The 20,940-nt window shown below is 38.0% G+C and overlaps 1 protein-coding gene across 1 annotated transcript in view; it reads left to right on the top strand.

Moving 5' to 3' along the window:
- Window positions 1–20,940, top strand: part of tprg1 (tumor protein p63 regulated 1) — a 94,180-nt gene that overhangs the window by 31,421 nt on the left and 41,819 nt on the right. Inside the window, exons 3-4 of the mRNA XM_039765871.1 lie at window positions 3,951–4,042; window positions 5,605–5,781. Coding sequence (XP_039621805.1) covers window positions 3,951–4,042; window positions 5,605–5,781 — 269 coding nt within the window. The remainder of the gene's footprint in view (window positions 1–3,950; window positions 4,043–5,604; window positions 5,782–20,940) is intronic.

The following is a 20,940-nucleotide window of genomic DNA, read 5'->3' on the forward strand; positions in this document are numbered from 1 at the left end:
TGTCTCCGATACGCTATCGCCAGCACACTGTTTTTCTGTTATCCAGATCAAAAGCAATTTTTCAACATGATCTAATTTTCCTGATCTTTGTTTGGTAATTGATTTCACCCCCTTCGCAACGTTAGCCAATTTAATAATGTCTTTGTTTTTCACAATAGTAGATACCGTTGTTCTCTGCATATGGTATGCAGCAGCCAAGTCCTGGATACGCATGCCACATTCATACTTTTCAACAATCTCTTTTTTCACCTCCATGGTGATCCGAACCATTTTCTTAGTTGGTTGGCTTTTTTCATTAACTTTCTTAGAACTCATGGTTAATGAATTTACTAAAGATTTACGCGAAAAAACACAAAATCACGTGAAAATTCACAGAGAGTTACACCACGTGTTGTACACTGAATGCTAGCAACTAGCGTACTGATGCTCATGGGCAGCGTACATTAGCGCGAGGTGTGACGATGCAGGTCCGCTCCACGCTCCCATATGTCCTTATGGGGAGCCCTGAACATGACAGCGTCGATAATGTCACCGAGATGAGCTGACAAATGCGGACAATTCTCAAATGAAGCCAGGGGATAGTGCAAGAATGCCAAGTGCTTTTATTTAAAACAAAAATCAGTGTCCAAACAAAAAGTGCAGTGCATAAAAACAAGTGTTCAGTGGGGATAAAAACAACAATAAATACAGTAAATCCGATAAAATCCGAGGTTAAAAATGCAGTCTCACTCTTCCCGATCACAGCCCACCTGTGCAGGTGCGACTCGCTCTAACTACCTCATTAATTCCCAGTGGTCGTGCAGTCGCGCCCACAGAGAACGACGTGGCTATACAGGTTAAAACTTGGCCCTTTTTTTTTTTTTGAAGGCGCGGGCCTGGCATACCACATGTGTTGTTCTAGCACACGAGTCATATTCCAAACAAAGGTCGTATACCAAGCAAAATATTTTGCCTCTAAACAGGACGTATACCAAGTTGGACTTATTCCAAAGCAGACGTATACCGAGGTACCACTGTATATATATATATATATACATATATACATATATATATATATATATATATATATATATATATGGACAAACATCCCTATAATGATCCAGCATAGGATTTGAACCATTATGTCTATAGCAGTAAATGACAATGCAAACCACTGTTCAATTTTTGTTTATTTTTTATTTTTTGGAAACTATGTATATATTTTATTAGATAAGATTTTAAATAGGTCTGGCTTTATTTTATTAAGTGAGACTTTTTTCAGGTATGCCTATAGAATAAAGAATAATCCTAACCATTGCACCACAATGCATTTTACATAATATGTTTGTCTGATTTTATGGAGCAGCTTGTTGTTTTTAGTAAATTGTCTGATATTCAAGAATTTCACTTTTCACAACATAATTTCAGGAAAAACACCCCATGCATCTAACATTGTTCACATAGAATTAATACAAATGTTAATGATTACACCTATATTCTGTGAAAATAGTGTTAAATAAAACTATTCCTTATTAATATCTTATTTATTAAAATAAGGTTGGGTGGGTGGGAAGTATTTGTTTTTTTTGTGTGTGTTCATCTTGTGAAGGACTGGCACCCTGTCCAAGGTTTTTTCCTGGCTTGCGCCCTATGCTAACTGGGATGGATGCAAGCTCCCCCCACAACCCTGTTCAGGAATTAAGCGGGTTAGAAAATAACTGACTGACTTGGCAAGAGGATAATAACAGGGTGCACCATCTCAGTTATTCTTTTTGCCCTTGCCATGAATATGATGGTCAAGGCAGCCGAGGTAGAATGTAGAGGCCCCCTGACTAAGTCGGGTGTACGACAGCCCCCGATAAGAGCCTATATGGATGATCTGACCATCACAACAACATCGGTCCCAGGGAGCAGGTGGATCCTACAAGGTCTTGAGAGACTCATCACATGGGCAAGGATGAGTTTTAAGCCTTCCAAGTCAAGGTCCATGGTGCTGAAGAAGGGGAAGGTGACTGATAAGTATCGATTTACTATTGCAGGAACAGTCATCCCATCCATCACAGAGCAGCCAGTCAAGAGTTTGGGGAAAGTCTTTGACTCAAGTCTGAAAGACACAGCTGCCATTCAGAAATTCACACAGGAGCTTGGGACATGGCTCACCAAAGTAGATAGGTCTGGCCTGCCTGGTAGGTTTAAAGCCTGGATCTATCAGCATTCAATCCTGCCCCGGGTCCTATGGCCTCTGCTGGTATATGCAGTCACATTTTCAACAGTTGAGTCCTTTGAAAAGAAGATCAGCAGCTTTCTTCGGAGGTGGTTGGGACTTTCTTTCGTGTCCGGTTCCTGGTGCAGGCGGTCTACGATGTCCTGCCAAGTCCAGCAAACCTCCACGTCTGGGGAAAGAGCGAGACACCATCCTGCCCACTTTGTTCAGGAAGAGGCTCTCTAGAACATCTACTAAGCAGCTGTCCTAAGGCATTGGCAGATGGACGCTACCGGTGGCGCCAAGACAATGTGCTCAAGGCAGTTGTTGAAAGCTTGACTGCAGCCATCAAGACAAGCAAACACATCCACGGCCCTAAGAAGTCAGTTACCTTCATTAAAGCGGGAGAGCAATCCCAGGCAAAGGCAGTAACAACAGGCCTCTTCCACACAGCCTCTCACTGGCAGCTGCAGGCTGACTTGGGAAACCAACTAAAGTTCACACAGCAAATTATAACTACACCACTCCGCCCAGACATGAGCATTACATCTGAGGCCTCAAAACAGCTGATCATGCTGGAACTGACAGTGCCCTGGGAAGAACGTATTGAGGAAGCTAGGGAGAGGAAACGTGCCAAGTACCAGGAGCTGGTACAGGAGTGCAGGGTCAGAGGCTGGAGGGTACTCTATGAGCCCATAGAAATAGGTTGCAGTGGATTTGCAGGACACTCACTCTGTAGAGTCCTCACACGGTTGGGCATAACAGGAGCGGCCAAGAAGAGGCCCATAAATCCACAAGAGAAGCCGCAGAGAAAGCCTCAAGGTGGCTTTGGATGAAGAGGGCCGATCCGTGGATTGCTACTGGGACACAAGTTGGGGAGTGATCAACCCCAGCTGGGTCACCTGAGCGAGGGTGTATGATGTTGCGAGACCCGAAACGCCTGATGACCTCAGGATACAACACTGATGATGTGTCCCAGTGCATCCAGGTGATGTTTCTTATACTGACATTGGAGTTTGTTCAAGTCACTAGAATGATTTATTTATTAAAGAATTGTATTTTTCTTAAAAAAAAACACTACTGAATGCTTTTATTACACACTATTTAGGTGTACTTTTAACCATAAAATTACACTGTGCAAATGCTACTGGAGTGATCTCATACCTAAGGCAGTACGCTTTTAGGATGCCTTACTATGGCTTCTTTTATTGAGTAAATTCAGTAAGTATAACATATCTGTTTAAGAATTTTGGGTGTGTTTCTTTGTAAAATCTATAAGCTCCAGTAAGAATTTTGGGTGTGTTTCTTTGTAAAATCTATAAGCTCCAGTAAAGCATACATTTTCCTTTGGGAACCAATAAAGTGTAAATAATAATTATCATGTCAGGAAGCTTGTTGCCTTCTGTATTCTGTAACATCACCAGTGTCACTTAAGAATTTGTCACTCTCTATCTCTCTTGCATTGTTCTTTATGAATTCAGATGTCTGACTTCCTCTTGCATGATTGTTTATCTAGGACAAGTATGTCAATTAGTGTTTTATAAATTTCTCTTTTTCTATATGTACTGTTATGATAACAGTGGTATTCATTCAATGAGCGGTCCAAACCTTAAGTATTTCTAATAATAAAAAAAAATAATTACAAATTTTGCTGCGTTCGAGAACCATGTTGCATTTCATTTGTGCTGCATGTTGTGGACTTTTTTCTTCCAACAATTACATATTGCGCCATGTAAAACAGTTTTTAAAATTTGTTATCTTTTCCCAGCAAGGTGCATTTGACCAGGCAGTTCAGGATGTGCAGTCTCTTAGTGACACCCAGAAAGATGGAAGAGTTCTTAGCTCCTGGCTTTTGTCTGAGTAAGTTTATTTAGTAGTAATGCCACTTTTTTGGTAGAGAGGGGTTTTTCCTCTTTTGGTCTTAAATAACTGTTTTAAACACTTTGGAATCTTAATGATATGAAGTGTTTACTGCAGTGAATTCAATGTCATTAAGCTCTATTTTTTTTTAGAGTGTGCTTGATTTAATTGAGTAATGTCATTAAACTCAATTATTTACACTGACCTATGTAAATGCAAAGTGTTAACTGCCACTTTGCTTTGCATACTGTATATTTTTTTAAAGTATTACAGAACAAAATACAGTGCTGTGCCAAAACATGTGAAACAAGTTTTTGTTATTATCTTTTGAAGTTATTTTTTCTGTTTTGTAAAACACCACAGTCTCCTGTACAGAGAAATTTAAGTCCTAAAGTCCCAAATGTTGCTGCTTACTATTGTGAATTCACTCAAATCCACAGCAGTTGTCTCCACCTAATTACAGAACTATGTTTTTATCGCCCTCTAAGTCTACTTGGCAGAACCAAGTATTTCCATTTTGGAATTGTATTTAAAAAGGGGTACATTTTAAATAAGCTGACAATGTAATGAATCACAGAATTTCAAGTTTAAAATACAGTATATGGAGCAATTTCAGGTTGTTGGTCACTGTCCATTTAAAGGTGGAGCAGCTGTTAAAAGATTTTGCCTTCTATTGTGTTGTTTAGATATCAACAGCCTTCTCAGCTGTCCAGTTTTGAAATTTTATTTATTAGCATGTATGAAAAAAAATATAGTTAAACATCTTTAGCTAATAATGTAAATAGTTTGCTTATTTTATTGCTACCTGTGACTTTGAGTGCAGATACACTTTAAGAAGAAATTCATGTAACAAGATATTTCAAATTTTTTAAGTGTTTTAAACTGTGCAATTCCTTCAAATAAATGTTTACAGTATAGACTTGATGTTTAAAAATGAAAAAGTATGGGTTCTCTTTACTTTGGAAAAAAATAAAATAACGAGGACTATGTTTCCATACTGACATCTTTATTTTTCAAATGGAGTTAATTTTTACCCATTTTTCACCACTACATATGCAGGCTGATGCATTCCTTCTATAAAGCCTCCAAGTAAATATGTATTAATGGGCAAAATAGGTGAAAAAAAAATAGAAATTCAACATTTCGGCTGCTATGTCTTTATTTAGTGAGCATCTATTGATTAGTCTTTAAAATTGAAACGTTCTTAAGAAGTATTTAGTAATTTTTAATTTTTCTTTCCAAAGATTTGAGTAAATGAATAAATAATTTCAGTGTATATATCATTTTGCTGAGAATCAAATTCAAAGATGCCTGTGAGGAGAAAGATGGTTAACATTGTCTCTTTAAAGCCTTTAAATGACATTTTACAAACCTTTTGATATATTATAATACACCTCTGTGTATTTTTTGGGAATTTGAAGTGGTACTGTGTTCCAGGCTCAAAGAAAGCGAACATTGATACACAATATTTAATGTTAAAATGTATGGGCTTGCGGTTGAACTCCAGAAATGCTTTATAACTTCGTATAGAAAAGCAGCCTAATGTAACTATGTTTTAATAGGGTGGACCACTGGAATCACGAAAAGGAACGGATTGTGCTAATCACTGAAAACTCCCTTTTGATTTGCAAGTATGACTTCATGATGCTTAAATGTGAGCATGTGCAGAGGGTACCACTGAACATCATTGACAGAATAATCCATGGATCTTTCACTTTCCCAGAGAAATCCCTTGACAAGTGAGTGGTCCTTCATATGACGAAAAAAAAAAAAAAAGAAACGCTAGAGTTAAGTCTTTAATTCTATCTGCTGGGGCAAATGCACTTTTTATAGATGTATATAGATGTATAGACGTTTTACTGAAAAACAAAAGTATACTTTATTACAAATATTCACATGCCTTAAAATATATGTAAAACTAAACTATAGAAAAAAAAAACTAAGTTGAGTAAAAACTAGTACTTCAGGTTGGACTCTTTCTTGTTGTTTTGTTTTGGGGTCTCGGTTTGACCTATTGAAATATTAATAATGTACAATGTATTAAATTCTACAAGATCAAGCTTGAAATCTTTAGAAAACTAGTTTTAAACAAATATTGCAATAATTTGCTGGGAAACTGTTTTAATGTAACACGCCAAAATAAAGTGATTGAGACCAACTTAAACCAAAATCTTCGATTTATTCTCCTTAAATCTTTGAAGGGGCCTTACTAGTGAGCCTGGTTTTTTGTTATAGTATCCATCCATCCATTATCCAGCCTGCTATATCCCAACTACAGGGTCACTGGGGTCTGCTGGAGCCAGTCCCAGCCAACACAGGATGCAAGGCAGGAAACAAACCCCGGGCAGGGCGCCAGCCCACCACAGAGTGTACACACACACACTCACACACATAAACACACACACATCCACACACCAATCACACACCAGGGACAACCCGGAATCACCAGTGCACCTAACCTGCATGTCTTTGGATTGTGGGTGGAAACCGGAGTACCCTGAGGAAACCTATGCAGACACGGGGAGAACATGCATGCAAACTCCACGCATACGACAATAATAAAACAGGTATTTTTACTTCAATATAATAAATACTGGGTTAGGTTACTTGTTACTTTAAAAAGTAATCATCTACGTAACGTGTCACTTTTAATGTTTTACCCTACTGCTCTCAAGATTATTTTGCTGAGTATAGCTCTGTAAGTTCAGCTCATCAACATAAATTCAGCTATCTCTGAAATATTGAAACAGGTTATTTCGTTCAGGAGAAGGAATAATGCAATCACCCAAACATTTGCCACTGGAAATTTATATTGAGGACTAGGGCTGAGTCGATGGTCAGACTGGTCCATTGCTGATTGATTCCAAACTTTTGCAGAAATTTCCTCAAAGCCCCAAGCTGCAGCCTTTACTTTTTATTTATTTATTTAAATAAATCTTATGCGTAGCACAAGAAAGCTGTCCTGTACTCATTTTCACAGAAAGAGGCATGTGAAATTCCTGACTTTATCTAGTTTAGCAGTAGAGTGATGTAGCTTAAGCAATGCAGCCCGATAAGTACGTCATGCAGAGTGTTTGACTGGGAAATGCACAGTTATATGAGTTCTTCCTTTTTATATCAGTCTTACAGGTAGTTCACAATCCTTAACATGATCGCTCACTGTGGCTGCACAACTTGGAATTCTTCTTCAATATCATATACTAATACACATGTGCTTCCACCTCCAGGGGTGGGCCCAACTTCCATTGATTTGGTGCCACTTCAAGCACTGCTTGAGGGAAAAAAGGAATATAATTGTACTGTATACACAAGATAAAAAATCTGAAATAACACTATACAAGTACATCAAAGTAGTGCCCTGCATTTTTTTTAAGGCCGGAGCCAACTGTGCCATTCATCCTTCTGTGTGCAAATTGGCGCCCAGTGTTATGTACTTTTTATGGCATGTCGTTTGCACCCATGATAAGAAAAGGCAAAATATGTACTATACATAAGCCATTATGAACAACAAAGATTTTTTTCTATAATGTATGGCAAGTTGCATTATTTTGTTCAGAAAATGGTAGAATTAGAACAACTGAGTTTGCCATGTTTGAATTAGTAAAAGTAATTACAGTAACTTTTAGTTTCCTGTTGGTAGATATTTATTAAGATCAATATTAGAGTTTAGTGCCAATACGGCATTGTGATTTGTAGCAATTTTAAATGAACTTGGAGGGATTCACCTTTGAATAATTGTGATAACATTGCCAAATACAACTACTAATGATGTGCAATGAATGAATTAACTATTTCATTTTATTTTGTTCTTGGTCTTTGAAAGAACATTAAAACATTAAAGAACAAATCTTTTCGAAGCCAGTGCAGTGTGTGCTACGTTTTTTATTGCATGGATTTATCATCTTAACTTCACTTAAATGGCTGCTGTGTTCAAGAAGTAGCCTATCACTAATCTGTTTCAGCAAAACGGTCTTGACAACAACTAGCCAATGACTGACTTGGTGGATGACACCAAGCACTTTCCATTGATCCGTTCACTCTGACTGAGTGATTATGATCATCTCAGTATGCTGACTGATTGAATGAACCAGGATACCCGCACTCATCTGGAGAACAATTGTATGTTTGTTCACAAACTGCAGACAAGACACTCACAGTACATTACACTAAACTAGTTCACTGAAACAATTAGTTGATTTATTGAATGGAGGAATGAACTGCCGACAAGAGACATGCAGTACATTGAATCTCAGCTCAGTTCACTGATGATATATGTATGGGAGATTGCACCAGAATGGACAAAATGTAAAAGAAGAAAGTTGCGGGAGATTAATCCAAAATTGATATCATTTTTATTTTGTCATAAAAGATGTAAGCACCTGCATGTTGTGTTTCTTTTGACATTTAGGCTATAAAAATATTTGCTTATTTTATTATTATTATTTTTGTATTTGTTGTTGTATTTTGTTGCTTGCTTTTTATATTGTTTTGATTAAAGTTGTTACAGATTTGTAGATTTTAAACTAGAGTATAGAGCTTGTTGTTTTTAAATTGAATGAATCAGTGATTCAGATAATTCTGGTAAACTGAACAAAATGAGTCATATCACTAAAAACAATCTTTTTGAACATCACTAACTATTACATGAGCCAAGTTGCAGTAATCTGTGAGACAACAAATTTGACTCCTGTGTCCCAAGCTAAAACGCCTGAACTCCCATTAGTGCATCAAGCAGCTCACTACTCAAAAGCGTACAGCATCCGGTCTCGAACCTGGGACCTTTGGGTTATAAGGCAACTGCTCTTACCTCTGTACCATTCAAGAATATGTGGAAACTTCCTGTCGCTTGACATTTGAGCTTGAGTTTTTAAGTCATTGACAGACAGCCACATGTAAATTAAAAGCTTTTTTTCCCCTTTCTTGAATAAAAGCGCACATGTTTATTTGATATTTAGACTAAAGTCTTGACACATTATACACTTCACATCATTATTAGTATAACATGGAAAACGTTTCAGCTTTAGGTACGTGTTCAGCATTTTTTGCATTTCTCGCATTTACTTTCATCCTGCACTTACCCAGATCTTTGTAGACACATACCACACATGAAATGCATGTGTTCCAAATAGCGATATACAGTATTATTTACCATATACAACTCCAGGCACCTCACACGCAGATGTGGAGCCTTGGCTTGAGCTGCTTGCTACTTGTGCTGATCGACATATTTGTAAAACAAAAGGTAATTTCGGAGAGGAGCAAAGGGATTTAAGATGGCAAAGGGATTTAAGATGGCCAGTATTACGAATTTTTTTGCAGGCTTCATGGGTTTCTAGTATTAATACAGTATAGGTCATATTAATTGGCAGATTTGCATTGTCCTGTGAAGCTTTGAAACGCAAAAAAATTTATTTTGGTATTAGTAAATGGAGCAACTCATGTCCGCATGCACAGCTGTTCTCAAACTAACTCCATAAATAAATAAAAGTGACAAAAATGAGCCTGTGTGTGTGTCTTGTAGTCAGTCACAAGCTGAAATTCGTATGCCTCAAACTTAAAGCACTTCCAGACATGTCCTAATTAACTGATCTAATATGTAGTCATGCAACAGTGCACGCACAAGTATGATACTGACTTTCTTGGTGCTACCAATGCTGTACTGCTACAGATTTAGAACTTTTTAGTGATAGTGAAAAATCGGTTCCCATAGCAGACCATCCCTACTTTGTCCAAAGTTGTTCTTATTGTTATATTGTTATTCTCCTCCTTTCAGTCCCCTTTTTTGTTGAGGATCACAGTGGCAGCAGGCTACTCTGGTCAACCCAGGCTTCTCTGTCTCCAGCTACAGATTTCAATCCTACTTGGGGAACTCCCAGGCATTCCCAAAGCAGTTGAAAAAAGTATAATTACTTACTGACATCTACATTTACAGTTAGTAAATCAGTGTTCTGCTGTCACTGTCTGTAGACTTTCACACCACATCTTTTATATCCTCACTTCTGACAACCAGAATACTGAATTAGGTTTCTTCTTAAACTTCTGCCATATGCGTGTGGCCCTGCAGCCTTCTCTTCTGCGCCTGCCGCCCCTTCGCCTCCCACCATCACCTTTGTGCCTCACACATTTAGCTTGAGACCTTTCACTTCCAAACTATCTTTTCATTTCAGTATGTTGTCCTTAAATTTTGCTTCATTTTTTGCCATCAATACATGATCATCAGCATACAAAAGCACCCTTGGCAATATTTCATGTATTTCTCAGGTCACCATCCACCATTATCATGAAAGGTAATGGACTCGGAACAGATCTCTGTTGCAGCATTTCATCATCTTGAAACTCTAAAAATCACATCTGCTACGACTACTGTTTGTGTTTCCTTACATGTTAACTTCACCACAGACCCTACCCATTTCTCCATATCTTCTTCCGCAACTTTCTCAATATCAAATGCCTTTTCCAGATCTACAAATGAATAATACAGGCAAGTTAGGTATACCGTAGATCCCAGAATACAGGCCGACCCGGTATATTAGCCGAACCCCTTCTCTAGCTACTAAATTACATGTATTTGCCGATGACCGGTATTTAAGCCGACCCTTTACTAACCAAAAAGTTATAAAAAGTGCCAAGCCTACTTCGATTAAACTAGGAGCATGGCGGCACGCATCGTCGCAGCGGCTCAGGGCTCTCCTTTTCAGTGCACTTTTTTGTTGTTTTTGTACTTTTTTTTTGTCCTTGTTTGTGCACGATCGGTTTGGCGAACATCCGCTACACCATTCAGAACCTTATAGACATCGGTGTCCAGAGCCAGACATCTGTTTCGAGTGTTTTTCATCACACGCACAACATCCCAGACAACATAGCGAGACCAGCGGGCTCTCCGTGGATTGTTGTCGGGTCTAGGAGACAACACAGACGGAGGTGGGAAAGAAAGCAGAAGCGGGGCCACAGATCCGACGTTATGCTAAAGCTAAAAAACAACCATACAAGCCCTATACAGAACTTTTTTCTGCACTGAAGGAGCTGCTTTTAATCTCATTGTAGATGCGTATAGTGACAATAAAAGGCATTCTATACTGTACTCGCCATTTAATTTGACATCTTTGGGCTACAGTAAGGGAGGAGATATTTCCACACAGTGTCCATCTTCGTTTCGATTCTTTTACCTTCTCTTCCTTCCTTAGCAATTATGTGTCTTGCTTGCATGGTCTTAATGAATTATATATATATATATATATATATAGGTAAATCACTGCAATGACAGAAATTACATCCACAAACACATGTATCTGGGCTCCGACTGACGCTACTAACGCTCTCGGTTGTTTGTTTACAATCGCGCAAGCGGATACACGTGACCAAGTCAACAACTAAAACACTTTTTTGAATAAATTCTTTATTTAATTTAAAGTACCGGCATGCAAAGTTACTTCTTCACCTGAAAGATAGCTCTGTGGTTTCATCATTATTTACTTCCATATTCATTGGCAAAACCGGCATTGCGCTGGAAATCTTGAATCTGAAACGATACTCGTTGTATAAACCGACTCCCAAACTCCAAGCCAAAAATCTAGGACGAAATTCTCGGCTTATAAACGGGATCTATGGTATTCATCACTTACTGATATTTGCCTGGATCTTTTTTGCATTTGCCTGACAACAAAGTTGCATCTGTTTTTTCCTTTCCATACCATGAAACCAAATCCCTAATTCATTTCTTATGCCACTCTCACCCATTGTTATTGCCTATTCCAAAATATTGATCGCTCAATTTTCCAGTCTTCAGCAATCATCCTTGCATGCACAAAATGTTGCACAGGGCTATCTACTGTCTTCACACATTTTTGATTCTATTCCATTTGTTGCTGCTGCTTTGCCTGTCTTAACCTTTTTATATTTTTTTATTTTTTTAAATTTTTTTTAGTGCGCTTTTGCAACTTTAGGTTTGAAAAACATTGTTTCTTTTTTGTTTTCTCAAATCGTACTTCATTATTGGTCTGTAGAGTCCTTGTAGAGTACATTGAAATTTTTACTTGCATGTGCTGGTCATCATGTAACACGTCACCACTCTGATTACTGTCTGTGACAATGTTACCTACAGCCCCTTTTTACTTTTTGTGCCACTCCTTATACCATCTTCTTTTCTTCAGTTGCCATCTCTACCATTATGTGTCCTTGTGTCTTAAAAGACTCTTTATCCAAACATATAATTCTTCTTTTGTTTTCAGCCAAATATTCTACATTGCCTCCCACTTGCCATTCAGCCCTGACACCTGTTTCACTTTTGATACCCACATTTCAACCAATTTACTTGCACTGTCCTTCAACTTCCAGACTTTCAGCCTCAGTACAGTAATCTCTCGCTATATCGCGCTTCGACTTTCGCGGCTTCACTCTATCGCGGATTTTATATGTAAGCATAACTAAATATATAACGCGGATTTTTCTCTGTGGTACCAAAAGCTGCCCTAAAATTTAGACTTATACTGATGGTATCTTTTTTGGATTGGAGGAAATTATGATATCATTTGTAACATGAGTTAAAGCTGTTTCTGTGCTGCAACCAAGGAGAAATCCTGACTGAAATTATCCTTGAAGGATATGCTTTTAAGATAAGACCCAACTAATGAGATTAAATTGTTTGCTAACAGTTTACAAAGAAGTATTACATTTAAAAGTTAATCTGTGATTTGTAAGGACACTTGGGGTTTAAGTTTAATTTCTTTAGTAAATTTCTAAAAGTGATTACTTTGAAGAAATTAGATGCAGTATTATTGGTAAATTCATTGCTATTATTGTTGGGTGGAATTAAACAGGTAGGTTCGATGTTGTAATTATCAGCCTTGTTCTAATTAACATTTGTGGATTATTAATATTTAGAGCATTTAGTTGAATGGGCATTGTGGAAGGTTTGGTTAGTCCTAGGTTTTCAACTTTTGGAGCTTATTTTGCTCAAAGGTTACTTGGAATTTTGATACATCTCGAAGTAATATTATAATATTATTAACTGAAATTTTATTGCTAAGGGCAAGACCAGATAAAATGTAATCACTTAATAATTGGAATATTTTCATTAACAAGAGATATAATTAGATTTTAATGTTAGCATCATAAGTGATATAAAGTATGATAATGGAAGTGACCGGTACCTTTCACAATTTGGCATGGTCCCTACAGACTTCATTGGAGATTGAATTCTTTTGCTGTGGGTAATTTTCTCAATTTATTTAAAAATGTGTCACCCTGCAAGGTGATTCAGTATTAACATTGTATAACAATGACACACCACAAAGAACAATCCTGTCTCCTTTATTCTTCACTCTGTACGCCTTATACTGTAAATATAACACCAGGTCATGTCACTTGCAGAAATTGATAAAGGGAATGAGGCAGAGTTTAGGAGTGTGGTGGATTAGTTTCTGTCTTGGTGCAGAAAGAATTGGCTGCATCTTAACATCAGCAAAACCAAGGAGCTGGTTCTTGACTTTTGCTGCACCAAAGAACCCCTAAATCTGGTCCGTATCCAGGGAGTGGATGTATAGGATGTATCTCCTTGAACTTTTGTCTACTTTCTGCATCTCTCTGACTATCCCATTTCTTCTTCTCCATCCTATTCCTCTGTATACTTTCCTGTACTTCCCTATTCCACCACCAGGCTTCCTTTTCCTCCTTTCTGTGTCCAGATGTCACTCCAAGCACCCTTCTTGTTGTCACCCTTATTTAGTGCTTGGTGATATGGCTCAAAATTGAAATTGCGATATTTTTGGACCAAAAGTCAATATACGATATGTAACAATATTTTTTTCCTATCTATTATTACTTAAAAAAGAAGCCACATATTTATATTGGTCTTTAGTTATTTACATGTAATTGCAAACTAACAACTTTACATCATAGGCATAAACCAAAATATACTCATTAATGCAAGAAACACATCTAAACATTTACGCAAGAAAGCCAGTTGTCTGAATATTAGATGACATAGGAGTAGATGCTTTATCTACTTTACTTGGTTTGCCTAAAAAAAAACTTAAAATAATAATGTTTCAATATGCTCTTTTTAAGCTATGTTTTGTAAACAAATAAAGCGTGGCAAGAACATGCATTCAGGTAACACAATTTCACAAATTCTGGCTTTAAAAATGCCCTGCAGCAGTTCACTATGTTGTCACCTGTGCTAAATGTGCGAAATAGTGGCCTGTATGCAGAGATATTTTTTTGCAAGGCGACTGAGAGTTGGAAAGATTGGTTCATGCTCTTTCCACCATGCAAGTGGGTTTGTCTCAGTGTCAATTTCAGCTGCTTGTAGGTAGGTTGAAAGTTCAGCTTCAATTTTATCTCTGTCAGACAATGTCGATAAAGATGTTAGCCTCTTAAAGAAGTTACCAAGGCTTCGCTTCTCCTTTTTGGCTGGTGGTGGTGATGCTTCAGCTGCTTCTGAAAGTTCCCCAGCTAAGTCAGGCTGGGCACTGGTCTCATCATGTTGAAGGGTCTCCACTTCAGACACAACTCTGTGTTTGACCTCTTCATACTTTTCCTCAGGAATGTATGATCTTTTGAAACGTGGATCCAAAAAAGAAGCAATGTCTAGTAGTTGCTGGGTGTCAGGGTCATTAAATTTCTCTATCAGATAATCAAGAATTTTGGTCTTAATTGACATAGTGAGCTCTGTGTCTTCTGGCTGGTGAGCCAAGATGCTGGTTTGAAAAAGGTGTAGCACTGGCTTAACATAGGAGACTGTAACATAGGACTGAGCCGAGAGTGCATCTGTAAATTCCAGGAGGGGTCGAATAGCTTTATCAGTTGACTCTAGTACATCTACAGTATGTCCTGTCATGTAAGTGCCAGATGTCTGGTTTTCTTGTCAGAAGAGAGAACTTGGGTGATGGCCCTCTCTTGTTCCAACACTCTCTGTATCATTGCTGCCCTTGACCCCCATCTTGTAGGGGATTCTGTTATGAGCTGATGGGAAGGCAGATTGAGTTCTTTCTGTGTTGCAGTCAAATCCCTTCTTTTTTTCCAGCTGAAGGAAAAACATGCAACAATTTTTTTGCATGTACCAATTGCTCGTTCAATGCGGGGATCTCTCATGCTTCTCTCTAAAACCAAACACAAATTACAGTCTTATTTATTATTTACGTTATTATTAATTAATAATATTTCTCATACACAATATTATTTATGTTTATTTACTATTTCTTAGCATAATTATTTAATTTAACATATTTCTCATACGTGCACACACACACTTTAAATTTATTATTACAAATTTCTTATATTTATTACGTGTTATTATTTATTTTCAAACATTTCTCATGCACACATGTACTAGTGATGGGTATTTTGGCTCTTTTTAGTGAGCCGGATCATTTTGCCCAGCTCACTAAGAATCGGCTCTTTCAGCTCCCAAACGCCACTTCATTTTTCCACTCCAGCCTTTTAGAATTCAGCCAAATTTAGCAGTGTTCTGACCCTTGATTAGATGTTTGCACTTAGTGTTTCGCTACAAACACTACACAGACATCGGTTCCAAAAAACGGGCATCGGCTCCCACCGTTCACTAAAAAGAGCCAGCTCAAAGAACTGTTTCGTTTGTGATTGACACATTACTAGCATGCACACACACGCCATACCAATCGCCAGATTCAGCCAGTGACCAAAGCACTGCAGTCTCTTCCATTTGTTCAGATCAACGGCTTTAATCACATTTGCAGCGTTATCCGTAGTAATGCACACTTGTCGCACGTCGTCTAATTTCCACTATTTAAGCGCATCTTTGAGCCCCAGTGCAATCGCTTCTCCGGTATGGTCATCTGGTGCAAATCCTGTCTGAAGACAAATGCTTCTTATCTCCCAGTTTTCAATAAAATGAACTGTTAGGCTCATGTATGGTTGCATGGTACGACTAGTCCACAGATCAGATGTGGTGGAGAAGCTGATTCAGAATTTTCTCCTTTACCTCGTTTTATAATTTGGGCAACGCTTCTTCGGCAAAGTATTTCCGACTGGGAATTACATATTTGGGATCAATCGTTCTCAGTAGTTTCTGAAATCCATGTTTTTTACGACATTGGCAACATGGACCATATCTTTTGCAATGTGGTATGTTACTACAGCTGTTATTTCTTTCCATTGCGTTTTTAGCAGAGTTCTCGCGAAGTTTAATACATACTTCGTAACGTGTTTTGTTTTCAAATGATTGAAGAGGTTCGAGGTGTTGCCGCTCTTCGTTCCTACTTCTCTTTTACAAAGGTTACATATAACAGTCTTTTGTTCTGTATCATTTTGTCTAAAGCCAAACCATTTCCAAACAACGGAGGTCACATTTGTACCTTTTTTTGGCACTAAATCATCGCTAATGGCCGTACTCGTTTCTGCCTTCGTCTCAGCCATTGTTGTTACTGTTTAAGATAAGCAGGAGGCGGGGTTTAATCTCAATGACTGCATTTAGGATGTGCTCCAATTAGCAGAAATAGCGCACTACACGCTTGTAGTGTTTAATAAAACATATTACATAATATATCGCGATTGTTTTCAAACGATGCATTCAAAAATATTGTTCATATCCTGCCACTCGATATATCGCATAGGCCTACCCTTATTACTTCTGCTGTAGTTCCCAGATGTCTGGTAACACTTCACTGCCACCCAGTGCTTGTCTTACCTCCTTTCTAAACTCAACCTTGCAATCTTCCTTTTTCAACTTCCACCACTTGATCCTTGGCTCTGCCCTTACTATCCTCCTCTTCTTGATTTCCAGCGTCATCTTACAAACCACCATCCTATGCTGTCTAACTATACTTTACTCTGCCACCACTTTGCAGTCTTTAATCTCCTTCAGATTGACTCTTCTGCATAGGATATAATCTATCTGTGTGCATCTTCCTGCACTCTTGTACATCATCCTATGTTATTCCCTCTTCATAAAATATGTATTCACTGCAACCATGCCCATCCTTTTTGCAAAATCCACTATCCTCTGACACCATACCTACCCATCACCTACTTGTCTCCTCTGTTCCCTTCACCAACATGTCCATTGAAATCCGCTCCAGTCACCACTTTCTATCCCTTGGGTACACTGCCCCATCCCTTCATCCAACTCACTCCATAAATCTTTTTTCTCATCTATCGCATACCCAACTTGTGGGGCATATGCACTAACAACATTCATCATCATACCTCCAATTTCCAGCTTCATAATCATTACTCTGACACTATTTTCATTTCCAAAACACTCTTGACATACTGTTCCTTCAGAATAACCCTTACCCCATTTCTTCTCCCATTCACACCATGATAGAACAATTTTAATCCACCTCCGATCCACCTGGCCTTACTCCCCTTCCATTTAGTCTCTTGCACACACAATATATCGAACTTCCTTCTCTGCATATCTGCTAACACTCTCCGCTTACCAGTCATACCCTCAGTTCCACTCTCTTTACCTTCCTCCTCTCCTCTTTCTTCTGGACACATCTCCCTTCGTTCTTCTCCTTCTTCGGCCAACAGTAGCCCAATTTCCACCAGCACCCTGTTGGCTAACAGTAATGGTGGCGGTCGTTGTTAATCCGGGACCCAACCGATCCGGTATGGAAATCTGTATTGTTGTCCGTATATTGATCTGGCAAAATTTTACACTGGATGCCCTTCCTGACCTAACCCCTCCCCATTTATCCGGCCTTGGGACCAGCATGAAGAAACACACTGGTTTGTGCATCCCCTGTGGCTGGGTTAGTAAAATATTAAAAATATTAATAATCATAATAATTTATTAGTTGACATCTAATAACTCTGTACAAAGACATCTGAAAGACAAATTGTTAAAATAAATGTATTAATCCACTTTCACTCCATATGTGGTGTCTTGCTCTTAAACATTTACTCAGGTAGGTTTTTTTGTTTAACAGCTCATGACGCAAATATACAAAACTGGTAGGACAAATTCTATTGGTAAGATTTACTATGAGGATCAGGGTTATAATTAAAAGTAAATTGCATTTTTTTCCTTCTATAATCAATTATTCCTACAGTAGAATTCAGAAAGCTATTGTTACCTATTGACTGGTAGAGACACGCCTATAAGCTGCTGTTGGTAGTGGAATGATTTTTGCTCTCCTTTAAAGAAAATTATTGATTTTAAATAAAAGCACATTTAAACTCTGTAAATAAAGAACAGACCAAAATAGTACCATGTTGTGACAACCCTGTATAACTGTTATCAGTCTTCTAAAATATACAATACTCTGTTAAGTTATAGTCTTTATATCTTCATTTTCTTAAAGATTCCCTCATTCACTCCCTCTAATTGCAATCATTATGCATAATGACACTAATGATTACATTAGTCAGAAGAATGAATTTACAACATTAGAATCACAAACTTGACTGGCTTCTATTGACCTTTGTAGTCACATAACAATCAATAAACTAATTTTCTGATACTGTATATAGCAATGTTTAGGCTTTTTTTTTAATTTAAACTTTTGTGTTAAATTAAATTGAACACTTCTTCTATGTGGCAGTTCATTCTGGTGGTATATTCCTAAAATGTATGTTTTAAAAGGCAGTAGTCTGCAGGGAAATGATCAGATTTCTACACTGTCATACCAGCTTTCTAAACTGCCACTGCTGGTCTCTAGTGGTAGTGCATATACTTTTAGTATAAGTATTTTAAGTATAAAAAAAAAAGTTTTGAAGGTGATCAGAATTATACTGCCAGTTAACATTTATTACTGTTGACTTCTTCACAATTTGATGTTCTAAACTCAATGTAACTTATTGGCCATTCCATCTTGTGTACGTGCAAATTCCAGAATCTCTCAATAAAAGAGAGAAAATATTGTTGCTAGCTGTTAAACATTTATCTCTATGTGTGCCTTCACTTCTTCCCACAGTCTGTTGCTCCTGCTGATTGAATTTGGAGAAAAGCGAGAAACTGATTAGACATTACTGACTTCAGAAAGTAAAGCTCATAGCCAGGTTTGCAGAAGTATGTTTATTCCCCAGACTATGGCAGGTTTCAATTCAGTTAATGAAAGTCGATGCTTTCTACTGTGGCTTGACCTCAACTATTTTATGATAAAGCATAGGATGTACACGCAACTAGAATACAAACAAAGTGTTTATAAGTTTATTTTGTTGAGTAGAGTTTAAAAATGAGAGTGATTGTATGGCTTAATTTAATTCTAATAACATTTTTGTTATTTAGGAAAAAAATCTATGTGATAAAAGTAATTAAAAGTGATGGAGTAAAAATGTTCAGTCATTTAATATAACACAGACTCAGTAATTCAGAAAGAGTGTCATTTTGAAATTAAAATCTTTAAAAATATATTGTTTGCTTTACAGGTGACTCACACACATTAATAAAAATCATATTTTTACACAAATGAGAAGATACACTTAGATTTAAATTGAGTTTAAAGGTGTGCTTTTCCTAGTGGTGAAACAGAGTTCAGCAGTTATTACCATAACTAGCAACTTGCCGCGCGCTACGCTGCGCTTTGGATGACCACAGTTGAAGGACTCAATCGTAAGGACCTCTCGTCGGTTGTCTCATTGGCACGCTTTTGCCTCTTTCTTTCGCGATCACGGCGTAATCTGTCTTCTCTCTCTGTAGGGGTTTCAGTTGCCTTTCACAGCGGCAGAGACGCGTTGTTGAGCTAATCTGTGTGAATGCTGAGTGTCCGTTTCTTGCGAGAGACTGTCACGCCTTTGCCTCTTTGCTTCTTGATCATGCTGTAATGTGTCCTATCTCGCAGAAGCAGGTTTACTTGTGTTTCGTTTCGGCATTGTTCCTTAAGGTCTCCTCCATACAAGTGCACATGGGTAGCTGAAGACGGAAAGGCATAGTGGGCATAGTGAAACACACAAATTGCTGACCAGGGGAACCATCCGACTCAGACGTGGGGCTCGAAATACTCAAGTGCTCCAAAAGAGTTGATCCCTTTAAATAGTTAATAGTATATGAACAATATAATCTGTTGTAGTACGGGCGTTAATTAGCGTCACACCTCATAACCTGCATACACCATGTGTTTGGCTGTAACGCCAGAAGCGCGGTGGACGCTGTAATGGTAGGTTGTGGTTTCTGTTTCTTTCGTGATTTTTTTTATTTCATTTTATTGATTATTTAATAGGCAGAGGGGAGAAGACGTTAATGTGACGCTCTGTCTATTTCTTTACTTTTGTTTTGAAAAGATTTTCGGGAACAGGAAAAATTAAAAGCAAAGGGGAAAGACTGGAGGGAGGGAAGCAGGAATTCTGAGAGGGGACGGACTGGGGCTTTTCTACGGGGCGGCTATACAGCCAAAAGGAACGCGGACACGGACACCGCGCTGGGCTTTTATTATATAGATACTGCAAGTCTGTTTTCTGAGGAAGAAGGCTATGTCTGTATGCTGGAACTTATACATAATTTAGAGGCAGAGTACAACTTGCATTAATATTATGAAGCCACTTCTAATAGCTCTGTGATGGACTGGCACCCTGCCCAGCTGTTTGTTCCTGCCTTGTGCCCTATGTGAGCTGGGATTGGCTCAAGCACCCACCACGACCATGATCTGGATTTATGATGGTGCTAAAGTCACATAATATTTTAATCTTGTGTAGTAAAAGCAGTCTGAATTTGTTGGTAGTTTGTGCCATGTATGAAGAGTTTCCAGCCCCCTGTGTCCATACAGGTGTCAAGTATATAAGCACACTTTTATCTGTTGTAATACTGCCAGAAATCAAAAATTGCAATTTATAAACTTTGACTTATGACTTTCAATATTTTATAGTCTTTATTTAGACCATTTAATTATTTTCAACAATGTTTTTAGAACTCTATTAATGTTTACCAGACTTTCATCAACTAGTATATCATATAACCAAAGAAGAATGTAAAGCCAAGA

The sequence above is a fragment of the Polypterus senegalus genome, chromosome 1 (assembly GCF_016835505.1).
Source record: "Polypterus senegalus isolate Bchr_013 chromosome 1, ASM1683550v1, whole genome shotgun sequence".
Taxonomy (NCBI): domain Eukaryota; kingdom Metazoa; phylum Chordata; class Cladistia; order Polypteriformes; family Polypteridae; genus Polypterus; species Polypterus senegalus.